This window comes from Pteropus vampyrus, unplaced genomic scaffold (assembly GCF_000151845.1).
Source record: "Pteropus vampyrus isolate Shadow unplaced genomic scaffold, Pvam_2.0 Scaffold106, whole genome shotgun sequence".
Classification (NCBI taxonomy): Eukaryota; Metazoa; Chordata; class Mammalia; order Chiroptera; family Pteropodidae; genus Pteropus; species Pteropus vampyrus.
Genome location: NW_011888887.1, coordinates 4,777,518 through 4,799,501, shown reverse-complemented (window position 1 = coordinate 4,799,501; position 21,984 = coordinate 4,777,518). Strand labels below are relative to the sequence as shown.

The 21,984-nt window shown below is 35.4% G+C and overlaps 1 protein-coding gene across 2 annotated transcripts in view; it reads right to left on the bottom strand.

Annotated features, from left to right (window-relative positions):
* The window catches only part of CAMK4 (calcium/calmodulin dependent protein kinase IV), a 188,841-nt gene that overhangs the window by 73,293 nt on the left and 93,564 nt on the right, over positions 1-21,984 (bottom strand). For both annotated transcript variants that reach the window (XM_011365157.2, XM_023533629.1), the window contains exon 2: positions 13,061-13,139. In XM_011365157.2, the coding sequence (XP_011363459.1) occupies positions 13,061-13,139 (79 nt within the window). The remainder of the gene's footprint in view (positions 1-13,060; positions 13,140-21,984) is intronic.

Genomic DNA, 21,984 nt, shown 5'->3' with positions numbered 1-21,984 from the left:
CAGGTGTATCCTCAGCAAGTCAGGTGCTCCTTGCTGAGCAGCGCCTAGACTCACACTGGAGGCAGCTGGCCTCGGTTTTTGGTGTGGCCTTTTGAGGCAACTATAAGCACAGCATCTGTGGATTGCTTGCTGAATCTTGACAGGTGGCCCTGGAGTGGCAGAGGCTTGAACTAAATTTGGTCTGTAGCTGAACCCCTCTCAGGACTGTGCCAATGGACATCTACTTCACATATCCATGTTAATGAGACTGGGAGACTTAGGAGCTTTGCTTAGTACATAGAAACAGCACGGAAAGGCAGCCAAAATGGGAAGACAAAGAAGCAGAAACCATATGAGAGAACAGAACAGAGATCCAGATATAATGGAATCAAGTAATCTTACAGATGCAGAGTTCAAAACGCTGGTTATAAAGATGCTCAATGAACTTTTGGGAAGTGCAGATAAATTCAATGAGAACTTCAACAAAGAGATAAAAAGGATAAAAATGGAAATGGAAATTATAAAAAGGAACCAGTCTGAAATGGAGAACACATCTGAGATGAGAAGTATATTAAATGGAATAAACAAAGGAATAAACAAAGTGAATAAAGAAGAGGATCAAATGGCCTATCTAGAGGACAGGAAAGCCAAGGACACTCAATCAGAAAGGCAAGAGATAAGAGCCCAAGACTATAAAAATAATTTAAGGAGAATATGGGACACTATTAAAGGTCAAAATATCCATGTCATGGAGGTACCTGAAGGAAAACAAGATGTTGAACAGCTGTTTGATGAAATAATGATGGAAACCTTCCCTAACCTGGTGAAGGAAATAGACATAAAACCCCAGGAAGCTCAGAGAACCCCCAAACACAGGGATCCAAAGAGACCCACACCAAGACACATCATAATTAAAAAGCCAAAGATTAACTACAAAGAAAGAATCTTAAAAGCCAAAAGAGAAAAACAAATAGTTACCTACAAGGGAACATCCATAAGACTGGCAGCTGATTTCTCAAAAGTATGCAGGACAGAAGGACTTGGCAAAAAATATTTGACAGGATGAAGACCCAGGATCTACAACCAAGAATAATTTATCCAGCAAAGCTAGCATTTAGAGTTGAAGGAGAGATAAAGAGCTTCCCAGACAAAAATAAGCTAAAGGAATTTACCACCACCGAGCCAGTATTACAGGAAATGTTAGAGGGACTTCTTTAAGAAGAAAAAACATGTATCAAAACAGGAATAAAGAATGGTAACTACTACATTCCTATCAATAAGTACCTTAAATGGAAAAGAATTAAGTGCTCCAACCAAAAGATGGAGTGGCTGAGAGGATAAGAAAACAAGACCCCTACATATGAAAAGGAAGGGGATGGAAAAAGATATTGCTTTGATGGACCTAGAAGGTATTTAAGTCAGACAGAGAAAGATAAACACTATACGATTTCACTTATATGCGGAATCTAAGGAATAAAAAGAACAAACTAATCAAAAACAGACTCACAAATATAGTGGACAATTTGATGATGGACAGAGGGGAGGGGGTTTTGGGGGTGCTGAGAGAATGGGGGAAGTGTTAAAGAAGTACAAATTAGTAGCTGATGGATGGTCACGGGGATCAGCATAGGGAATGAAGTTAACATTAATATGTTGTCTAGGTAGAGGGTCTGGGGAGGGAGGGACTGTTTTATGAACTACATAGATGTCTAACCAACGTACTGTATACTTGAAGCTAAAATAAATAAATTAAAAAAAAAGAATATATGGGGGAACCACTGATTTAATAAACTTTACATTTAAAAAGATCTCATTCCTCAGTCTCTTACTCCTCTTCTGCTCCCCTTAGCAGAAAACTTTTCCAGAGTTATTTCTGCATTCTTTCTCCATTTCCTCCTTCAGGGCAATCCAGTCTGTCTTCATCCAAACACTCCTCCAAAATGGCTCTTATAGAAGAAATTAGTGGCCTCATTGGGGGAGCCACTTGGAGCCAAACTAGTAGCTACTTTTCGGATTGAATTTTATCCTGTCAGCAGCATTTAATATGATATTTGATCATTCCTTTATTCAAATTAAATTGATTATTCCATGTCACCATCCTGGTCTCACTTTTCTTCTACTTTAAAGGCTGCAGAAGTATTTGTAATACTTTCTAACTGGTCTCCTTGCTTTGATGCTTACCCTTTATAATCATTCCCTCTGAATATAGCAGCCAGAGTGATGTTTTTAAAACGAAAATCAGACACGTCACTCTACAACTTAAATATCATTGTTTTTATCCCATTGTGCTTAGAATAAACACAAACTCTTTACTATGGGCCATAAAACTCAGGATGTCCTGGCTTCGCCCTTTTAATCTGATGCCATTTTCTCTGTCTACAAGCCATTCAATGCCCAGACCAGGCTCCAAGGCCTTTGCCCTTACTAAGAGGGCTCAGCAAGTGCAAAAGCCTTGGAGCCCTCTAGCAAGTCTGCACTTGCTAGACCTCACGTCACTCAGAGAATAATTGAGAAGCCTTCTCCAGTCACTCTATCAAAAGTAGTTACACACACATATACATATACACACAGCATGAATCATTTAGAAACACCTATGTTATCATTTAATTACTAGTTAATTATTTGATTCTTCCACTAGTACATAAACTCTATGACAGCAAGGACTCTATCCATTTTCTACACAGCAGTATCTATAGAATTATTTACCAATGCCTGCTATATGGTAATTTGTTGAATGAATGAATGAATGAATGAATGAGAGACATAGCCAGAGTTTGAATACAAAAGGTTGGTGAATTATTTACCAACCCCTTGGGATATAGTAATTTGTTGAATGAACGAACTAATGAATGCATGAGAGATGGAGCTAGTGTTTGAATACAAAGGTTGGTGGCTCAAAGGAAAAAAAAAAAATCCCTGGTGTAACAGCTTTGGTTAGATTAGATAAAAATTTGTTACTTTTCCTCCTGCCATTCGAGCCTACATGACATTTTTGTCATATTATCAACACCAGTGGAGTAGAGAATGCCTGTTTCACAGGCAGAGCTAAGTATCCAGACCTTTCAGAACCTGCACAGATCATAGCTTGGGATTTCCACACTATGAGCCACAAAGAGTTACTACATCACTTATTTAAAATTGCAATCTCTCCAGGTAAATGAGAAAGGTTCCAAGAAACGTAATTAATAAAAGCTCAGGTGGAGTTACTGACTTTCTAAGTCCAGTATCGCAGCAGGTACTGATTCCACGTCTGCTCCTTTCCCCGTCATAGGCTGTAGAGCTTTCACCACAGCCAGAATAATCGTGTTCTTCAAAAAGCACACCTTACCTTTAATTTGTATGATTCACATTTTGCATCAAACACAACCAAAGAAGAGAATGAAATGATGAAATTAGAAAATGATAACAGTGAGACCTGGAGTGTACTATGCATTCCCAAAGAAGGAGCTGTGAGACCGTTAGTAAGGAGATAATTTCAGGAATGCAACTGTGAATTCTTTGCTTTGTTTCTGTGCCTACCAGGGGACAGTTTAAAAGAAAAGCCTTGCCAGGTCCCTATTCCCGTATTCCCCAATGTGATGACTATACCAGCGTAGTCACATCTTTGCAAAATAGAAATTGATATCCTTTGATAAAAAGTGAATATAATGTAAACCCTCTTACATTCTCTTATCAGGTTCATGTTGCTGGGGATTGAAGAAGATAAACTCATATTATAATTTTTTATTAAATATCATAGCCACATTTTTTAAAAATGCAAAATATAAATAAGAGGGAGGAACATATCTACCAATATGACACAATTATAATTAGCATTTTGGTTTATTTCTTTTCAGTTTTTTAAACTGTGTATTTCTTTACATATTTCAAATATGGAAATATAATTTTTTTTCTTACAATGTTCACTAAAAATACCCTAAAATTTTAAGGATACCTAATATTCATAAGCAAAATGTCAAACAGCTTCCTAATGGCCTGGTGTCATCTATGGCTATCCTCATGGTCAGACACTTATGCTTTCCATTAATTTGTTCCTAATATAAAATATTCTGTAATGAACATCTTTGGTTGTACATTTTAAAAAATATACAATTTGAATCCTGGCTCTGGCATTTAGAGTTCTTTATTATATCACTTATCTTGTCTAAAGAATATCTCAATTAATTCATGCAAAAAATGAAGATAATCATTACTGCTCCACAGTATTATTGTAAGGATTAAATGAGCATATATGGGAAATCTCCCAGCCCATGGTAGATGTTCAGTAACATCAGTGCCTTTCCAGAAATAATTTGTCAAAGTAAGGCAAACATTTCCCAGTTTTCTCTCTGTAGTTTTCTAAGTCTTCTCATAAAATCTACTGCAATTGCAACAAACTAAACTTAGAAATATTGGGATTTATGAAAGCCTTCCACCTCGAGTAAAAAAAAAAATCTAATAAACATGAAATATGATTTTAATCCTTTTTTTCTAAAAATGGAAGATAACTTCATCAAAAATTTAGACTTGTCCAATATAATGATCTTGCTTGGTGGTTATCAAAGAGGAAATTGATGCCTGTTGGCATTTAAATTTAAACACCTTCTTTCACCTTTTTTGAAGACTGGGATGAGAGCTGTACTACTTTGTATGACTTTGGTTAAGCTTGAGGGAGGTTTTAAGATCATTTCTTATGTTTATAAATCACTGTTGACCACCAAGGTCACACCTGAGTTACTGCAGACCTGAGTATCAGCCACGTCCTGCAGACATTCAGGTTCTAACAGAAATGTGACAAACTGCTTGATTTCTTTTTAGTGCCCTTTTAAATTTTTACATGGTCAAGGCAATACTTTTCAAAATGTGTTCAATTACAAAGAAGGCATTCAAACAACAAAATTTAGTTTTCATTTTGTATTCCTTTCAGATGGACAGCAATTACTCAGGTGCACAATTCCCAAACTGTCTGAAAGTTAGGGGCAGGATGATGCATACTCACAGAGGCCCGGAGATAGCCCTTTTGTCTGAAAACTAAGTGGTTATCTATGTTATAAAACTGAATAATTAGATATTCAAGAAGCTTATGACTTTATCTTTGTAAAACTTCCAATTAACAGAAATAAAAAATACCCCTGGAAATATTAGCATTTTAACCTTCATCAATTACATCATTGGGTTGAATCTCTTACTAAGGTACCTTTGGATAAGAGAAAACCTGGATACTTTTAGAAGTTTTAGCTCCTTGCTTGTTTTTTTCTAAGATAGTTAAGACGTTCAAATACCCTGATTAAGATACCAGATGTTTCCAGAATCAGTAACTAAAGTGTCAGCTCAGTCCTTCTCAACATCTTTTTCTTTATAGTGATGTGAGCATTCTCAATGCACTCCCATCAGCATGTCCTTAAGTTTCTTCGAGGTTAAAGGGCTCAGTTTAAAAGTTCCACGTATGCAGAATTGGGTAGATACTCACACATTCCATGCTAATGTCCTAGCATTGCTCTCTCTATGATACTTTCCAGGATTAGTTTATACTAAAAGAGACTCAAACTGGAAAAAAATAAAATATCTTTGACTAAAAGTAATTTTACCCCCCAGATATTTAGCACTACATGTATTGGAGGAATTTTAATTGACATAGAAAATGGAATATTTTTAAATGAATTTGCAGATATAGGTGTGGTTGAATCTGCTTTGGTTTATTAATAAAAGAAATCATTCATAGCTTAATAGTGTTTTATTATGTATGTCACATCCTGAAACTAATCACAATACCCCAATGTGTCCTGATGCCATGATGGAAAAACAGTTCTAGACTACTCTGATCTCAAAACCTCCATGAAAAATTTTCTCAGTGACGGCTTGGCATGGTGTGTGTGTGTGTGTGTGTGTGTGTGTGTGTGTGTGTGTGTGTGTGTGTGTGTGTGTGTGTGTGTTTGGGGAAGGGGCACAGTGCGGAGGGGAAGCTTTGTAGACATAACTATACATTTGATATATTTTTCAGACTTCTGGGGTAGAGATAAGTATGAATAGCTTTAACGGAATTTATTCTGTGATATTGACAATTGCAGCAGAAAGGAAATTAGAACTCCCTATACACAGCCACACCCGGCGGGGGGTCGGGGCATCCCATCTCCCATTAAAACAAAGAGCAGAGATTCACACCAAGCAATGCATGTAGTTTGTGTATCACACACTCTGCAGTTATCTTCTTTCATTTGTTAGTAAATATTGTATGCTGAGATTCATTAAATTAATGTTTTAACAGTATCGGAAAAGAAATCTCTTGCTTGCATTCTCTGCACACAGGGAATACTATGTACCCTTTTTTCACAATGTGACTTAGAACTGCACTCAGCTTCTCCGTTTCTATTCAATAAAAGCTTCTTGTTGTATCAGCTTAGAGATCAGCAACATTTAGTTTCAATCCCAAATCTGGGCCATGATCATTCCTGACTTCTTTTTTTTCATTTTCTCTATCAGGACCTAGCTGCTATAAACAGAAAGGGCCCAGATTTGAGACTCGAAAGCCCTAGGTTCAAATTCTCCATGCTATTGTGTACTCTGGGCATGTCACTTCTCTAAAATTCCTACAAGTAATACACTCCCATGGGGCACTTTTCATTAACATGCGACAGGGACTACCATATAGTGATTAATAATTAAAGTTATGCTCTTTCACTGTTAAAACAATTGAAGTAGCATATGGCGATTTGAGTGTTTACTTTTTAAAAAAAGAGTAGTTGAAAGATAATTCAATACTGACAATTACTTGGATCTCTTCTAATTCATATTCTCTGTGCATAGTCATTCATTTTCTCTTATAGCAAAATAATGGTTTGGGAGTTCCATGACTTGATCTTTTTTTAGCTTTCTCTCCTCTCTTCTTCGTACTTTGAATGGATGGATGCATCCTTGACCACCATTCAACTTTGTACCATAAAGAAATATAGAAATAAAAATCCGTTAAAATATTTTTTCCTGTTAACACTAAGATTACAGCTTTCCTCCTTCTCATTACAATATGAGTCCTAAGTTCGCTTTGAGGCTGATAGGCTGTGTCCCCCTGGCTCTCTCAGCTCTCATGCGTGTGGCCCACTGGGCATCACCTCAGCACTGATCTTCTGACCTTGGGTTCCTCTCAACTTTCCTGCTGCCCAGCATCTCTCCTTTGGTTACAAGACCTTACCCACTCAGCTCTCTGAGAAATTTCTAGTCTTTTTCTTCTACTAGGGTACAGTATCATAAGCTCTTCCTCTAAGATTTCTTTTGTTTTTGCCTGGTTATACTTCTCCTTTTTCTGTTCCACAGACTCTCTATAAAGGATGAATATCACTTTAGATCCAACCACCCACTACTTACAGAAGTACTAGAGGGCTAAATGTGATAACCTGACTGGGTGGTGCAGCTACAAAGTGTATTTTGTTTGGGCCACAGAACACAGGCACATGCCCATATTCTCATTCTCTCTCTCTCTCTCTCTTTCTCTCCACCTCCACCCTTTGCTTCAGCTTGCCTCTGAATTATGATGTTTAATTAAAAAACCTAACAAAATACCTATGAGAGATCAATATAACGAGAGAGTGGATAAGCAAGCTGAATTGTGACAAATTCCAGCAGTATTTCTATTGTAAAAGAAAACAAATCTGCAGCAACTAATTCTCTACAGGAATGTTCAGACTTCCAAGTGGCTCTTCGAATGATAAAGCATACCAATCAGGCCAAGATTTTAACATTCCACCCCGTTACCTTTCTTCTCTTATAGACATATACTTGTCACAAACTGAATAGAAATATCCCTGTTCCTATTTCAAGAAACCTGGTTTAATAGTCCCTATGAAAATCAATAGGTTCCAACTGACAGAATGCTTGGAGAAGTTTTGCTTCACTTGACACGGCTTGTTATCTGCAAACTACTTTCCTTAATGTGTTCTGAGACCTCAATTGGGCCCAAAAAGTCTATTTGAGCTAGTGATTTATTATTCTCCTTTCTATCACTGACCAAAGGTGACCTTGCCTGCACTTCTGGAGCATACTCAGGAGTGGTTAAAAGTGTCTATAGCAGTGTTTAATACATGCATATCTTTAACACAAATCTATCCAGGCCTTTCTCTTATGTACAGCAACTGGAAAATGACTGGCCAATGGTTAGTTTTCTATGTTCCAAAAGGTTAAACAGAAAGAGACAAGAGCAGATAATCTTCAGTTTACCCAGTGATAGAAATGGTATTATCTCTATTTTCTAACTGAGAAACCTGAAAATATCCTCTAATGGATATGTCTTGGAGATTCACCTACCAAGAATTTGTGAGGAGCCTGTGTACATTCTGTAATTTCATCTAGAGCAACTTTTCAAATTCTCCTGCAACAACATAGTTATATACTCAAATGCTAACTCATAAAAGTGTAAGGAAAAATGACTAGAAATTAAAAAACAACTCATAAAATGATTAGCAAATCACAATATATGGTTCTTCAACTAACTGAGAAGAGCATAAAAGGCCAAATGAGCACTTATGGAGATTTTTATGAAAGTCAGGGACATTTACTAGGTGAATGATAATTAAATTATTGAAGAAAAGCCTTTCCAGAAAGTTATAGGTAACTTAGTATTATAATAACTAAAATATGACTAATATTAGACCTGCAATAGCTTCTATACTGTGACACTGCTCCAATGGTGAGAATTAGACAAGAACCACAAGGTCACACTGCTCCAATGGTGAGAATTAGACAAGAACCACAAGGTTGAAAACATTCCAAATCTAGGAATCATAGGCATGCAAGATTTGTTTAAGTAGGAGGTCATATGATCAGAAATCTTTACTTAGCGTAAAGAAAATTTAATTTACATATTAAATTTTATTGATAACAGTAGTAAAATATATATCCATCTTTAGCAGACCAAAAATGATATAACTAATTTTATTCATACAGAAGTGTACAATATGTCTGGTGCTGCTAATTGCTCAGTTTTAAATCAAGTTAATGAGAACATTAAAATGGCCAGAATGAAATGGTGTTGTTATAATATAAAATATCTGTGTGGACCCATTACGATTAATAATAAGAATAATGTTCACCACTTAATCCATAATTCCTGGGTGCTGAGAAATATTTTACATAGATTATCTCATTTTAATCCTCACTTAAACACCATGAGCTAGATGTTCTTAAACCCATTTCACAGATGAAGAGACTGAGATGAGAGATTTGCATAATTTGTTGTAAAGTCACACAGGTAGTAAGTAGCAGAAGTGATCCTGAACTCAGTGTGTCTGGTTCCAGAGCCCATGATCTCGCCCCACAATTGCACAGTCATTCATAAGGAGAATCAGAAGATCTATACATTCTGAATTTACACACTGAGACTGGCTCTCAGACTCACAAATTCTGAATTTATATACTGAGATTAATTCTTAGACTCAATACTGGGTACTTTATGAAAGGGCAGGAATTTTACAGTAAGCTGAATGCAATTTTTTCTGAGAGTTGAGCCACACATTTAGAAATTTCATCTGAATTCTAGAGTTTAAATACTTGTCTCCAAAATTCAGGGACACTATAAATGACTGGTGAGCATAATTTTCTTAAATCTCAATAAATTTTTCTTGAAAATGAGACATACTGATAGGGCTGTAGTGTGATTATGTAGACACACCCCGAGGTATATACACCTAAGGAAGAGAAAGCATGTGACTCGTTCCCGAAATCATGATCCATTATCACCATGTCAATCTTCAAAAGTTGTGATTCCATTTAACTCAGCGAAATTCATTCTATGCTGAAGTTTCCATCTGCTTAATCTGTTCAAATTTTGACACTTTCTAGAATCTATTTTTCTTTCCTTTTGTGAAGTTTTAAGTTCAGCGTATTCAAAAGTCATGTAACATCAGTAAAAAGGTTCCATCTTTATATCACTGGTTGTTCTACTAGCTGTGTCTGTCAGAATCCTTTTTTTTTTTTTTGGTCACAATCCTTTTTGATGCCCCAAAGTCATTAACCTGAGGAAGTAGCTTAGTAAATCTTTCTGCTCTAATTCAATCTTCTAAATATCAAATCAAGTGGAGATGATGAAGGGTTCGTGCATGAAGGAAAAAAATAGCCTTCTTTCCATCACACTTGATTCATGTTTTATAAAGTTCACAGTAAAAGTTCCGCTGATGCCTACAAGCCAATTAGTTCTTATGTGCAAGGTAATGAGGTATTTAGGGGTAAAACTGCACTGCCTGTGAGTCTGTAACTGTTTGAAAGTAAAAAGTTACAAAATAGGCCACTTTTTCCCCGAGAGAGGTATATGATGTCACTCATAGAGATTTGATGACTTCTTTAGTTCGAGAATAACTAATACAAAGTGGGAAAAAATTAAAATACACAACTAAAAAAGCCCTTCAATTCATTTTTCTCTCTTGTTTACTCTTATTACCCTCGAAGCCTTATTCTCAATATTGATGCAATGAGACAAATGGATACTGTTTCTGGAAATGTCCAGGTTTTTTCAGGACTGTAAAAAGTTGGTTCGACAATAATTTCCTATTTTCTGGCAATAAAAGACCAGAGAATCACCAATGTTTATCATATCATTTAGAAACTGCAAGATCCTGAAATGCTTCCTGAATGGCCAAAAGAAATGTTAAGTTATTTTGAGCAGTATTTCAATATTGAAGTATTGCTTTCCCCAAACTTTTTAGGAGAATTTTCATATATCATTTAATAATTTATCCTAAATTCAATAATTATTGATTTTTGCCATATTTTCTTTCTATTTCTCTCTCTCCCAATATGTACACATAGGTATGAACTGTAAGAAAATAAATTTTTGTTGTTTTAAGCCAGTTTGTGGTAGTTTATTACAGCAGCCCTAGGAAACTCACAGATAGATGATAGACAATAGACAGATGATTGACAGATGATAGATGATAGATAGATAGGTAGATAGATAATAGACTATCTTTCAGACCTCTTCAGTTTAGGTCTAGTCATAAAGTGAGGACTTAAGGAACTATCCATTAAAATAGTATAGTGGCCCAAAGTTGTTAGTTGAACCACATAAAATTGCTATTTTTGTAGAGAATTTTACATGGCTCAACTAATAGATAGATTAAATAAATAACTCAAGTTTTCTAAAACCTCCTTTTCCCCTCAAGACCAGATCCTGGGCTGAATTTGCTAGGACAATACTTCGTTTTCCCTGCATCATTTTCCCTCTTTAAACAGATTCTTCAGCTTCATTCATCTCACTTAGATAAGGAGTTTCCGTCTCCACGACCTACATGGAATTAAGCACTGGAGGCAATTGCTCTTTGAGGTTTTGCCTATTTCACTCATTTACACATCTCTATTCATGGTTTATTCTAGGAGACAATGCTGGGGATTCTGTCTAATTCATGTACAAAGCTAAGGTTTCTCCAGGGGATTTTTTCTCATTCCATTTGGCACAGCAGTAACTGTGTTTGACAACATCTGCCTTATAGCACTCTCTGCAGCTCCATCTGACACTTGGTTCCCATCCACATTTTCTTCCTGCCTGTCTTCTAAGGAAGATGTTTCCCAACAGAGGTGGAGAAGAGAAGACAGTGAGGGCAAACCAGAGCTTTATTTTCCAATGAATATGAATCATGAACCCACCAAATGTCTTAACCTATCTCTTATTCCAATTCATCCAAAGACTTTTAATATAAATCAATTCTTGCTAAGACAGCCCTTTGTCCTTTGGGACTCTGAGCATTTACAAGTGACTTCTGGATGTTTATTTTTCTATATTTCCATATATCTAACCCCTTTTAAACTTTCCTCAAATGTGAAAAAAAAAAAATTCACAAATGGACTGGCAATTTTTTTAACCAGTAAAAAAGAATACAACCAAGCCCAAAACTATCTTGTAGTTACTCCTTCTAAAATACGTCAATTTATTTTCATAAAAAGTATATATATTTAACAGGAAATTCTACTTAATAAAATGTTTAATAATCCTCAGTTCAAATAAATTTTATGACTAATGGAAACTAATTTAAGAGAAAGTTCCAAATCTTACGAATCAAAAGATCCCTCTACATTCTGGGATAACTTAAATCATTGCCTACACCAAATAGGAAATCCAGAATATAGAATATATTAGTAGCAACCACCATTTAAATTATTATATGTTTCAATTAAACCGTCTTTGTTAGTTTGCTATGGCTTTAAATTCTAACAGATTGTTTCAAAATATCATTCTACTTCTACTCCAGTGAAAACCCTGTGTTATTATTCTCTTCTTCATTATATGAGATTCTAAAATTTTCCTGGGCTAGACAATACATAAACAGCTAGTGATATTAACTGTCTTTAGAAAAAAAAAAATCCCTTGGCTTAAAGGAGTTATTACTTGACTTCAAAATTTATGATACTTCTCTTCTCAGCATACTTTACAATTGAGCTTCCAGAAGGACATATATTTCACATATATGTTCACATAAAATTTGATAATGGAAGAATGTGCTATAAAAGAGTATGTTGTCTTTTTGTCGTTTTATAAGGGGAAATCACCTGAGGACAGAAAATATATGTAAGGCATTATAATGACAAATACTCTCTGGGGCACAGGGAGTACTACATCGTGCTGGCATTTGTATTTTGAACTTTCAACTGCTGCATTTCTTACTCATTGGAGATAAGTCTAAGTAACTTTTGCCTCCTTAGCTCTCTTACAAGTATAGAGCAAAAAGCAGCAACTTCCAAACAAAAATTTTGCTTGTTGTTCAAATACAAACTTCTTAGATGAGCAGGTTCAGTTCCAGAAACAGTTCCAGTTGTATTTTACTGAAGTAAACCCAACGTTTGAAAATCTAGGCATATATGTGTATCCAACAATATGACTGACATACAAAGCAAGGTTCATCTGTCAGCTCTACACATTTTCTTTTCTGCTCTTCTCCCCACAACCACAGCTAATCTGAGATCCAGTCACTTTCAATGTCACACAGTTTCCATCAGACAACAACCCATTTGGTTGGACACTCATAATTGAGTTGCACATAGCAACTCTCTGGCCCTTTGTCCTTTGAATCAGAACTCCTGGCTTCTCCAAGTCACAGATCCCTATTATAAACTGAAATAAACTTACTGTTTTCTTTAACACTTTGAGAGCATAAGGCTTCTGGGTCCCCTTCTGTTTGCATCTGTACACAATGGATGTAGCTCCCCTTGAAGGGAAAAAGACAAAAGGAAGTCGTTATGCTCTGGACAGGAAATAAAGGAAAAAGCTTGAAAATAAGTATCTTTTGCAGTTACTCCAATGATTGACAAGTGTTTATAAGTTCTACTATAGGACCAGCCCACCTGTCGAGAGTACTTTTCCTCTTGCAACTGAATATAGTTTGCTCAGAAAAATTCTAGGTTTTCCAGGCTGCTTTTTTCCTTTGCCCCATCCCAATACAAGTGGCAATATACCTTGGGCTGTTGCAGTCAGTGGCTCTAGGGTAAACCAGGCTCTTAGGTGAAAAAGCATGTGAAAAATATCCACCTGACTTCAGAATTCCCGAGTTTTCCTAAAAATATGTGTCTGGAGTAAAATAAGGCACATGGCTTAAGGGAGAGGGTTTAAGTTTAGCCCTCGGCTGTAAGGATCAGGACAGTCTCCACTACTTGACAGGGGAGCTGGGACCCTTGAGAATTTACAGCACTTCATTTGGTGCCTTAGCATTCTCCCAAAGTCAATGTTAGCCCCATAGAGATTCTGGCGCCATCATCTTGGTGAATACTGCTACCACTTATTTACATACGCCCCAACGAAAAGAATTATGTGAAATGTTCAGGGGAAAAATACTAAAACATGGTTAAAGATATACAGAGGAAAGTAGATGTACCCCTCTATAAAAAAAACTTGAAGTACAGAACGTTTTTTACCCATATAAGAGAATCGTAAGAAGGTACTCAGTGACTAACTTCCTATCCGTGCAAGGTACAAAAGGAGAATATTAAAAAGCAGGACAGTGTGGTCCTGATGCTCCCTCTCCACACATGAGAGCAAGAGAACAAGACAGACAAAAAGGCTCACAGACCAAGAAGGCTTTAGTTTCAACTTCAGAAGGAGAACTTTAGACAAATCTTAAAATAAGATCAGTAGAAGTAAATCTGTCAGACTTTGAATATGAAGCCAAAGGAACTCTTATGATATACTCAGTCCTACGGTTCTAAAATTTTAAGTAAGCACAAAAAAATTATACAAAATCAAACATATTCCCAGCTGCCTAAACACAACAAATTTTTAACAGAACCAGGAGTCAGGAACTGAAGTTGTAAATGCTAATAGAGTTAAAAAATTTAAACACATTTTTAAAAACTTTGGTAAGATAACAACATGAATGCATCTAGAGAATATTATTCTAAGTGAAATAAGTCAGACAGAGAAAGAGAAATACCATATGGTTTTACTTATATGTGGAATCTAAAACAAAATAAATGAACAAATGAAACAGAAACGAACACATAGAGAACATTTTGATGGTTGACAGATGGAAAGGGGTCTGGGGGTGAAAAAGAGGAAGGGATTAAGAAGTACACATTGGTAGTACAAAACAGTCACAAGGATGTGAAATACAGCACAAGGAATAATCAATAATATTGCAATAACTATATGTGGTGCCAGGTGAGTATGAGACTTATTGGGGTGAACATTTCATAAGGTATGTGAATGTCTAATCACTATGTTGTATACTAAAACTAATATAGTATTGTATGTCAACTGTAATTTAAAAATTAAGAATTATTTTTTAAAAAACCCTGCAAACAACTTCAGTATTCCTCAACTGAGAAATGAATTAACAACCTATCCATACAGTGGAAGACTACGCAGAAATAAAAAGGAATTAACTAGGGTACACATAATAACTTAAATTATTTTCTAATATAATATCCTAAATGAAAGAAGCTAGGTGCAGAAGGCTATATACTGTATGATTCCATTTATATAATATTCTTTTAAGGACAAAAATATAGGCATAGAAAATACATCAAGGGTTGCTGGAGGCTCAGAGGGGTGGGGGAAATTTTAGCATGATAACATTGTTCAATATCTTGATCGTGATGGTGTTTACACAACTATAGGTAGATAGCTGTCAAAATAGGTAGCATTGTTAATAAAATCTATGAAATTTAATGTATATGTATTTATTATAACAAGAAAATACTGTAAAAAATCTTTCCAAGAAAACCACATTTTTCAAAGGTAAAATTAAAAACCGCATTATAAAAATGTAGTCTATAACATTCAACTTATTCTATTTTTATTTCATGGTAACTGGTGAAATTTTAAAAAAATAAAAAAAAAATAAATACAAGGGAAAGTGATTTGCAAGCATCAAAGAAACCCTAAAAATCTAATTGGTACTATTCAAGAATTCATGTAAAGGAATATATTAAATAGCATCCATTCCTTAATTTCTTCATTACATTAATTTACCAATAATTTCAATATATAAATCATTGTCTTAAGAAAACCTTTAATTCTTTTTTAACAAAATTCACTCTAGACCGATCAATCTCAGGACACAAGTATGCTAGAATTAACGTTTTATTTTTTTCTTTTTATTTTTTTATATGAGGAATCTATTAAGTCCAATTTTATTTTGCTAAGTAATGGACTTATTAATATTAACAGATCGTTAAAAAATTTCCAGCTTTATTGAGAGATAATTGACATGTAACAGTGTAAGTTTAACGTGTACAACGTAATGATTTGATATACATGTATTGCAAAATGATTACCACAATAATGTTAGTTAATGTATCATCACCTCACATAATTACAATTTTAGAAATAACTTTTTAAAGGATGAAAAAATTAAGTTAAAAGAACAGAACAGCTCAAATAAATTTGTATAAAAATAATATTTCAGTAATTTTTCAAAAATATAATCTATATTTTTGCCAAAATTAAATGATTGGCATTTAGCATGTATATATAATTTTAGAAAGGAACCATATTTTCAGTATATTATATAAAAATAAAAATGTGCATATTAACAGCTAATTTTTAATATAGAAAGAACATTGTTATATTGTCGTATCCTCATTTCAAAAATAGATTATATAAAGAAGTGTTCATCTCAATAACGAGAAAATTTTCTGAGATCCAAAGGAAGCAAAGAGATTATAGATTGGAGAATATTATATTCAACTGAGGGAAAAAAGCTTCACTACTCATGTCTATTCATTTATAACATACAATCTTTAACAAAAAGGCCAAGAAAATATAGAAATTATTCCAGTTAGAATTTTTTTCTGTTATGATTTGATGAGAAAGAAAATCAATACTCCTTGGGAGTCTGAACCTGACTTGTACTTTCACACTGGTTTTCTTGAACAGACATTTTGGAAAAATCGTTTTTTAGCTCTAGCCTTGTCTAATATGACCAGTTATTTTTTAAAAAGTTAAAAATGAAAAGCTAAAAGTGTAGGCTACTATGTTTCATTTTGGAGAAAGAAGAGAAAGTAGTCAAATCTGTAATGTGTTTGAAAAATCATTGTGTACAAGATAATTGTAATACTATGAATATGCTATTTTATATGTATATATTATATATATACATATTACAGCCACTACTGTAAAGCTGTTAAGAAGCACTTGATGTTGGTACCTGGCACTGTGTGCCAGACTTATGACTGTCTGGGAGAAGCTCGAGATTATGTATTTGCCTGGAGACATTTCGAGTTTAAAGTTCTTTGCTCCCACATTTAGGGTTACTTAGTACAAAACAGGGGGCTTTTTATCCTACAGTTCATCTTTACATGTTCCTCATGCCCAGCAGTTAAGGAACAACTATCATAATTTTTTTCACCTCTCTTATAACACAGATCTTCTCTTTTATTCTTTTCTCCCCTCCCCCCCTTTATTTCCTTTGTTTTTCATAATCTCACCTCTTTATTCTCCTCCTTTTCTCTCCTTTCTCGTTCTAAAGAGATTGGTTTAATTTTACTTTTTTTTCTCCAAAAGAAATTCAAGTGCATTGACACTCCTGTCTACCCATCAGCTGGGAGATAGATATCTGAATGCATTCAGAAAGCCAGGTAGAGATCCAATCTGATTTGAAATGGAAGCAGGAAGTCAGAAGTCTGGATTCGCATCAATGTTTGAGGGAATCAGGATGAGTCTGCATAATGTTAAGATAAGTTAGCATCATGGTTATTCTCCCACCAAAGGAGATTATAAATCAGACTGGTTTTCTGCAGGGGAGAACTTAGTGGGACATTTGCGATTGCTTGGTTTGAAGCAAAAGAGCTTGGATTCCCCTGCCAGCAAACCTACAATTTGTTCTTTGGAAATGCAAGAGAACTTCAGATACCAAATCTCTTAAAAGATAAAAGTCTGGAGGTACAGTTGACTGTTTCTTGGCTCCATCTGTGTCTCTGCAATGGTATACTGCATAGCCATATAAAATTGTCTTTGCTAAGGGTATTAGAAGTTATTGAAGAGTTTCATTTTTTTAAATAGGAAGGGTCTTAAAATGGAACCAAAGAATCTTATATTTTTAAAAAATCTAATGTTGAAGTGGCTTGATTAAAGAATATAGTTATATCAAAATATTAATCATTTTAAAACATTTTAGGATATTTATTTCTTGATCTTCTGTTTAGCATTTGATTTTTAATGTTTTTTTTTTCAGTGTGTGTATGTGATTGCAGGAAAGAGCCTTCTAATGCTCATTATGAAAAGGTTTAAAAGCAGTGCTATGATTTATAAGAACTGTCAATCATATGTTGAAAACATAATGTGTGCAATTCTACATATCATTATATTTCTTCTACATGATTGACTTATTATTTAATGAGCCTGCTCCTTTCATTGATTTTTTAAATTAGATGAATTACTAAAGAAGACTGGTTATAACCTCAAAATTGATTCTTCTTGAGGGTGAAAGCAGAGTCATATTCAGGAACAAGAGCCTGAAAAAGTCCCTAAGTGTTTAAAGCATGCATTTTGCCCCATTCCAGTAACAGTTTTTCAGTTTCATTCTCCATCTCTGTCAGCCTGCAACTCATCAATACTCTTCAATACTTCAGTGTTTCCAAATGTTCTTTGGTCACTAAAGACAAAAGAAATCTGAACCTTAAACTGACGAAGAACAAGAGGAAAAACTGCTGAAATAATTTAACTACTGTTTGGCATTTTCAATCTACAACTTGAAGAATGGCTAACCTTTAGAATTTAGAAGGTTGTTATTAGACCTGGAGGTTTTCCAACTCAGTTAAGTATTACAGCCTTAAAGTAAATCTCAAAAATATCATATCGAGGAATGATATTGAACTACAGATCCTAAGTTGTACTCAAGCTCAAGGTTTTAATATGCTTGGGTTTAGAGTCTGTCCATAACTATCCTCTCCCTTTTCTGGTTCGTTTTCTTGTTAAATCCTGCAGGGGGCAAGGGCAAGCACCCCATTTCAGTTTCAGGGATATATCATGGGGTTGTCTCATTTATTTTATAATGTCTTTATTTTACTCTCATTTTTGAGACATATTTTCATTTGATATACAATTCTGGGCTGACAGTTTTCCTCCCACAACTTTAAAGGTACTGATCCACTGTCTTCTGGACTCCATTTTTTCCTGATGAGGTATTAGCATCATTCATATCACTGTGTCCTGTATATATTATATTTTCTTTGGTTGCTTTAAAAATTTTTTCATCATCTTTCCTTTCTTGTTTTGGACTACATACCTATGTTTTGCTTTCTTTTCATTTATTATGCTTGCTGCTCAGTAAGCTTCTTAGATCTGCAATATTCTTTACCAAATTTGGAAAATGTTTGCCTATTATTTCTTTAAACATTTTTCCTGCCCCCTTTATCCTCTCCTTCTCTCTGGGACACATATTTCATGTAAAGTATTTTCCCACAAGTTTTTTTTTTTCTTCTTCTTCTTCTTTTTTTTTTTTAATCTTAATTAGTTTCAAGTATACAGCACATTGGTTAGACATCTATATAGTTCATAAAATGATCCCCCAATTGCTCTCTCCCTCCCCTGACCCTCCACCTAGACAACATATTGATGCTAACTGCATTCCCTATGCCGTTCTCCCCATTCTTTTTTTTTTAATTTATTTATTTTAGTTTCAAGTATACAGTACATTGGTTAGACATCTATGTACTTCATAAAACAATCCCTCCCTCCCCAGACCCTCTACCTAGACAACATATTAATGTTAACTTCATTCCCTATGCTGTGCTCCCCATCCCCATGACCATCCATCAGCTACTAATTTGTACTTCTTTAACCCTTCACCCCATTCTCTCAGCACCCCAAAACCCCTCCCCTCTGTCCATCATCAAATTGTCCACTATATTTGTGAGTCTGTTTTTGATTAGTTTGTTCTTTTTATTCCTTAGATTCCGCATATAAGTGAAATCGTATAGTGTTTATCTTTCTCTGTCTGACTTAAATACCTTCTAGGTCCATCAAAGCAATATCTTTTTCCATCCCCTTCCTTTTCATAGGTAGGGGTCTTGTTTTCTTATCCTTTCAGCCACTCCATCTTTTGGTTGGAGCACTTAATTCTTTTCCATTTAAGGTACTTATTGATAGGAATGTAGTAGTTACCATTCTTTATTCCTGTTTTGATACATGTTTTTTCTTCTTAAAGAAGTCCCTCTAACATTTCCTGTAATACTGGCTCGGTGGTGGTAAATTCCTTTAGCTTATTTTTGTCTGGGAAGCTCTTTATCTCTCCTTCAACTCTAAATGCTAGCTTTGCTGGATAAATTATTCTTGGTTGTAGATCCTGGGTCTTCATTCTGTCGAATATTTTTTGGCCAAGCCCTTCTGTCCTGCATAGTTTCTTTTGAGAAATCAGCCGCCAGTCTTATGGGTGTTCCCTTATAAGTAATTATTTGCTTTTCTCTTGCTGCTTTTAATATTCTTTATTTGTATTTAACCTTTGGCATTTTAATTATGATGTGTCTTGGTGTGGGTCTCTTTGGATCCCTGATTTTTGTAGTTCTCTGAGCTTCCTGGGGTTTTATGTTTATTTCTTCCACCAAATTAGGGAAGTTTTCCATCATTATTTCTTCAAACAGCTGTTAAACATTTTGATTTTCTTTTATTACACTGATCAGATGAATATTTGGAATTTTAATAGTGTCCCATATCCTCCTTAAATTATTTTTATAGTCTTGGAATCTTTTTTCTTGCCATTCTAATTGTGTCCTTGGCTTTCCTATCCTCTAGACTAGGTCATTTGATCCTCTTCTTTATTCACTTTGTTTATTCCTTTGTTTATTCCATTCAATACACTTCTCATCTCAGATAATGTATTCTCCACTTCAGACTGGTTCCTTTTTGTAATTTCCATTTCCATTTTTATCCTTTTTATCTCTTTGTTGGAGTTCTCTACACTCCCCAAAAGTTCATTTAGAATTTTTATAACCAGTGTTTTGAACTCTGCATCTGTTAGATTACTTGACTCCATTACAACTGGATCTCTGTTCTGTTCTCTCATATTGTTTCTCCTTGTCTTCTCATTTTGGCTGCCTTTCCGTACCTGTTTCTATGTACTAAGCAAAGCTCCTAAGTCTCCCGGTCTTATTAATGTGGATTTGTGAAGTAGGTGTCCAGTGGCACAGTCCTGAGAGGAGTTAGGCTGCAGGCCAACTTTAGCCCAAGCCTGTGCCCCTCCAGGGCCACCTGTTAAGATTCAGCAAGCAATTCACAGATGCTGTGCTTATAGTTGGCTCAAAAGTCCACATCAGAAACTGAGGCAAGTTGCCTCCATCAGTGTGAGTCTCAGCAATGATCACCTGACTTGCTGAGGATATACCTGCATGTGGCTTGGGTGGGGCTGCGGGTTGGGGAGGGTTACAGGGAATCCTCTGGGTGGAGAGACCTCTATTATCCAGGTTGATTTCATCACAGCTATGGCAGCGCTGTGTCAATCACACTGGTAGGAGACAAAAGGGAACAATGGATACCACCAGTACTTCTGTACCAAGAGAGTCTTGCTTTGGCCCTCACTCCGACAATATCTCCCTGTAAATCTCTGGTGCCCTTTGTGCGCAGCCAAATTGGCACTGGTGCTCAGAGTGAGCAGGTCCATCACTGTGAAAATCCGCTCGTGGATGCTGTCCCTTTAAGAGGCTTCTGCTGCTGCTGCTGCAGCCTCCGTCTCAGCTGCTTAGGACCGAGCAGCCCCACATCCTCGCCCCTTCCTACCTTCTGCCATTGCAGAGTGATGTTTTGAATTTCTCCCTAGTCGTATGGCATGTTCATCCCAGGCGATTTTTCCTTGCTGCTGCCTCTTGTTTCCGTCACAACTTTGATTTGGTCGCCAGAGTGATGAACAGAGCCTCTATCATCTATGCCATTTTTTTCTCTTCCCCCCACAAGTTTTTAAGGCTTTATTCTTTTTTTTGCCAGTTGTATTTCTCTCTATTCTTCAAATTAGATAATTTCTATTGATTTGTCTTCAAGTTCACTGACCTTTTCTTCTGTAGCCTCCAATCTACTCTTATGCTTATGAATTTGACATTTTTAATTTCATATAATGTACTTTTCAATTTTAAAATTTCCATTAGGTTCTTTTTTTATAGTTCTCATTTCTGTGTACAGATACCCCAAATATGTTTACTCATTATGCCTATGTTTTGCTTCATATTCTTGAATGTATTTACCATGGTTGTTTTATACTCTTCATCTGCTTATTCCAACATCTGGGTCATCTCCAAGTCTATTTATTATTATTTTTCCTTGATTATGGGTTTATTTCCTGCTTCTCGAATGTCTAGTACTTTTTTTTTTTGATTGTGTGAAAGACATTTTTAAATGATTCATACTACGGATTCTGGTTTATATTATTTTCTTTTAAAGAGAGTTGACTTTTTTAATGGCAGGCAGTTAAATAGTTACAAATATGTTCGATCCTGTCCAGTTTGTTTTTAATTGTTGACAGAGCAGATATATTTGGGTTTTGTTCTTGGTCCTACATCATGGTCCTTTCTAGAGTGTAGTCTTTACTCCTAAGGTGTGACTTTTTTGAGGTCTCAATTAAATATTTGAGA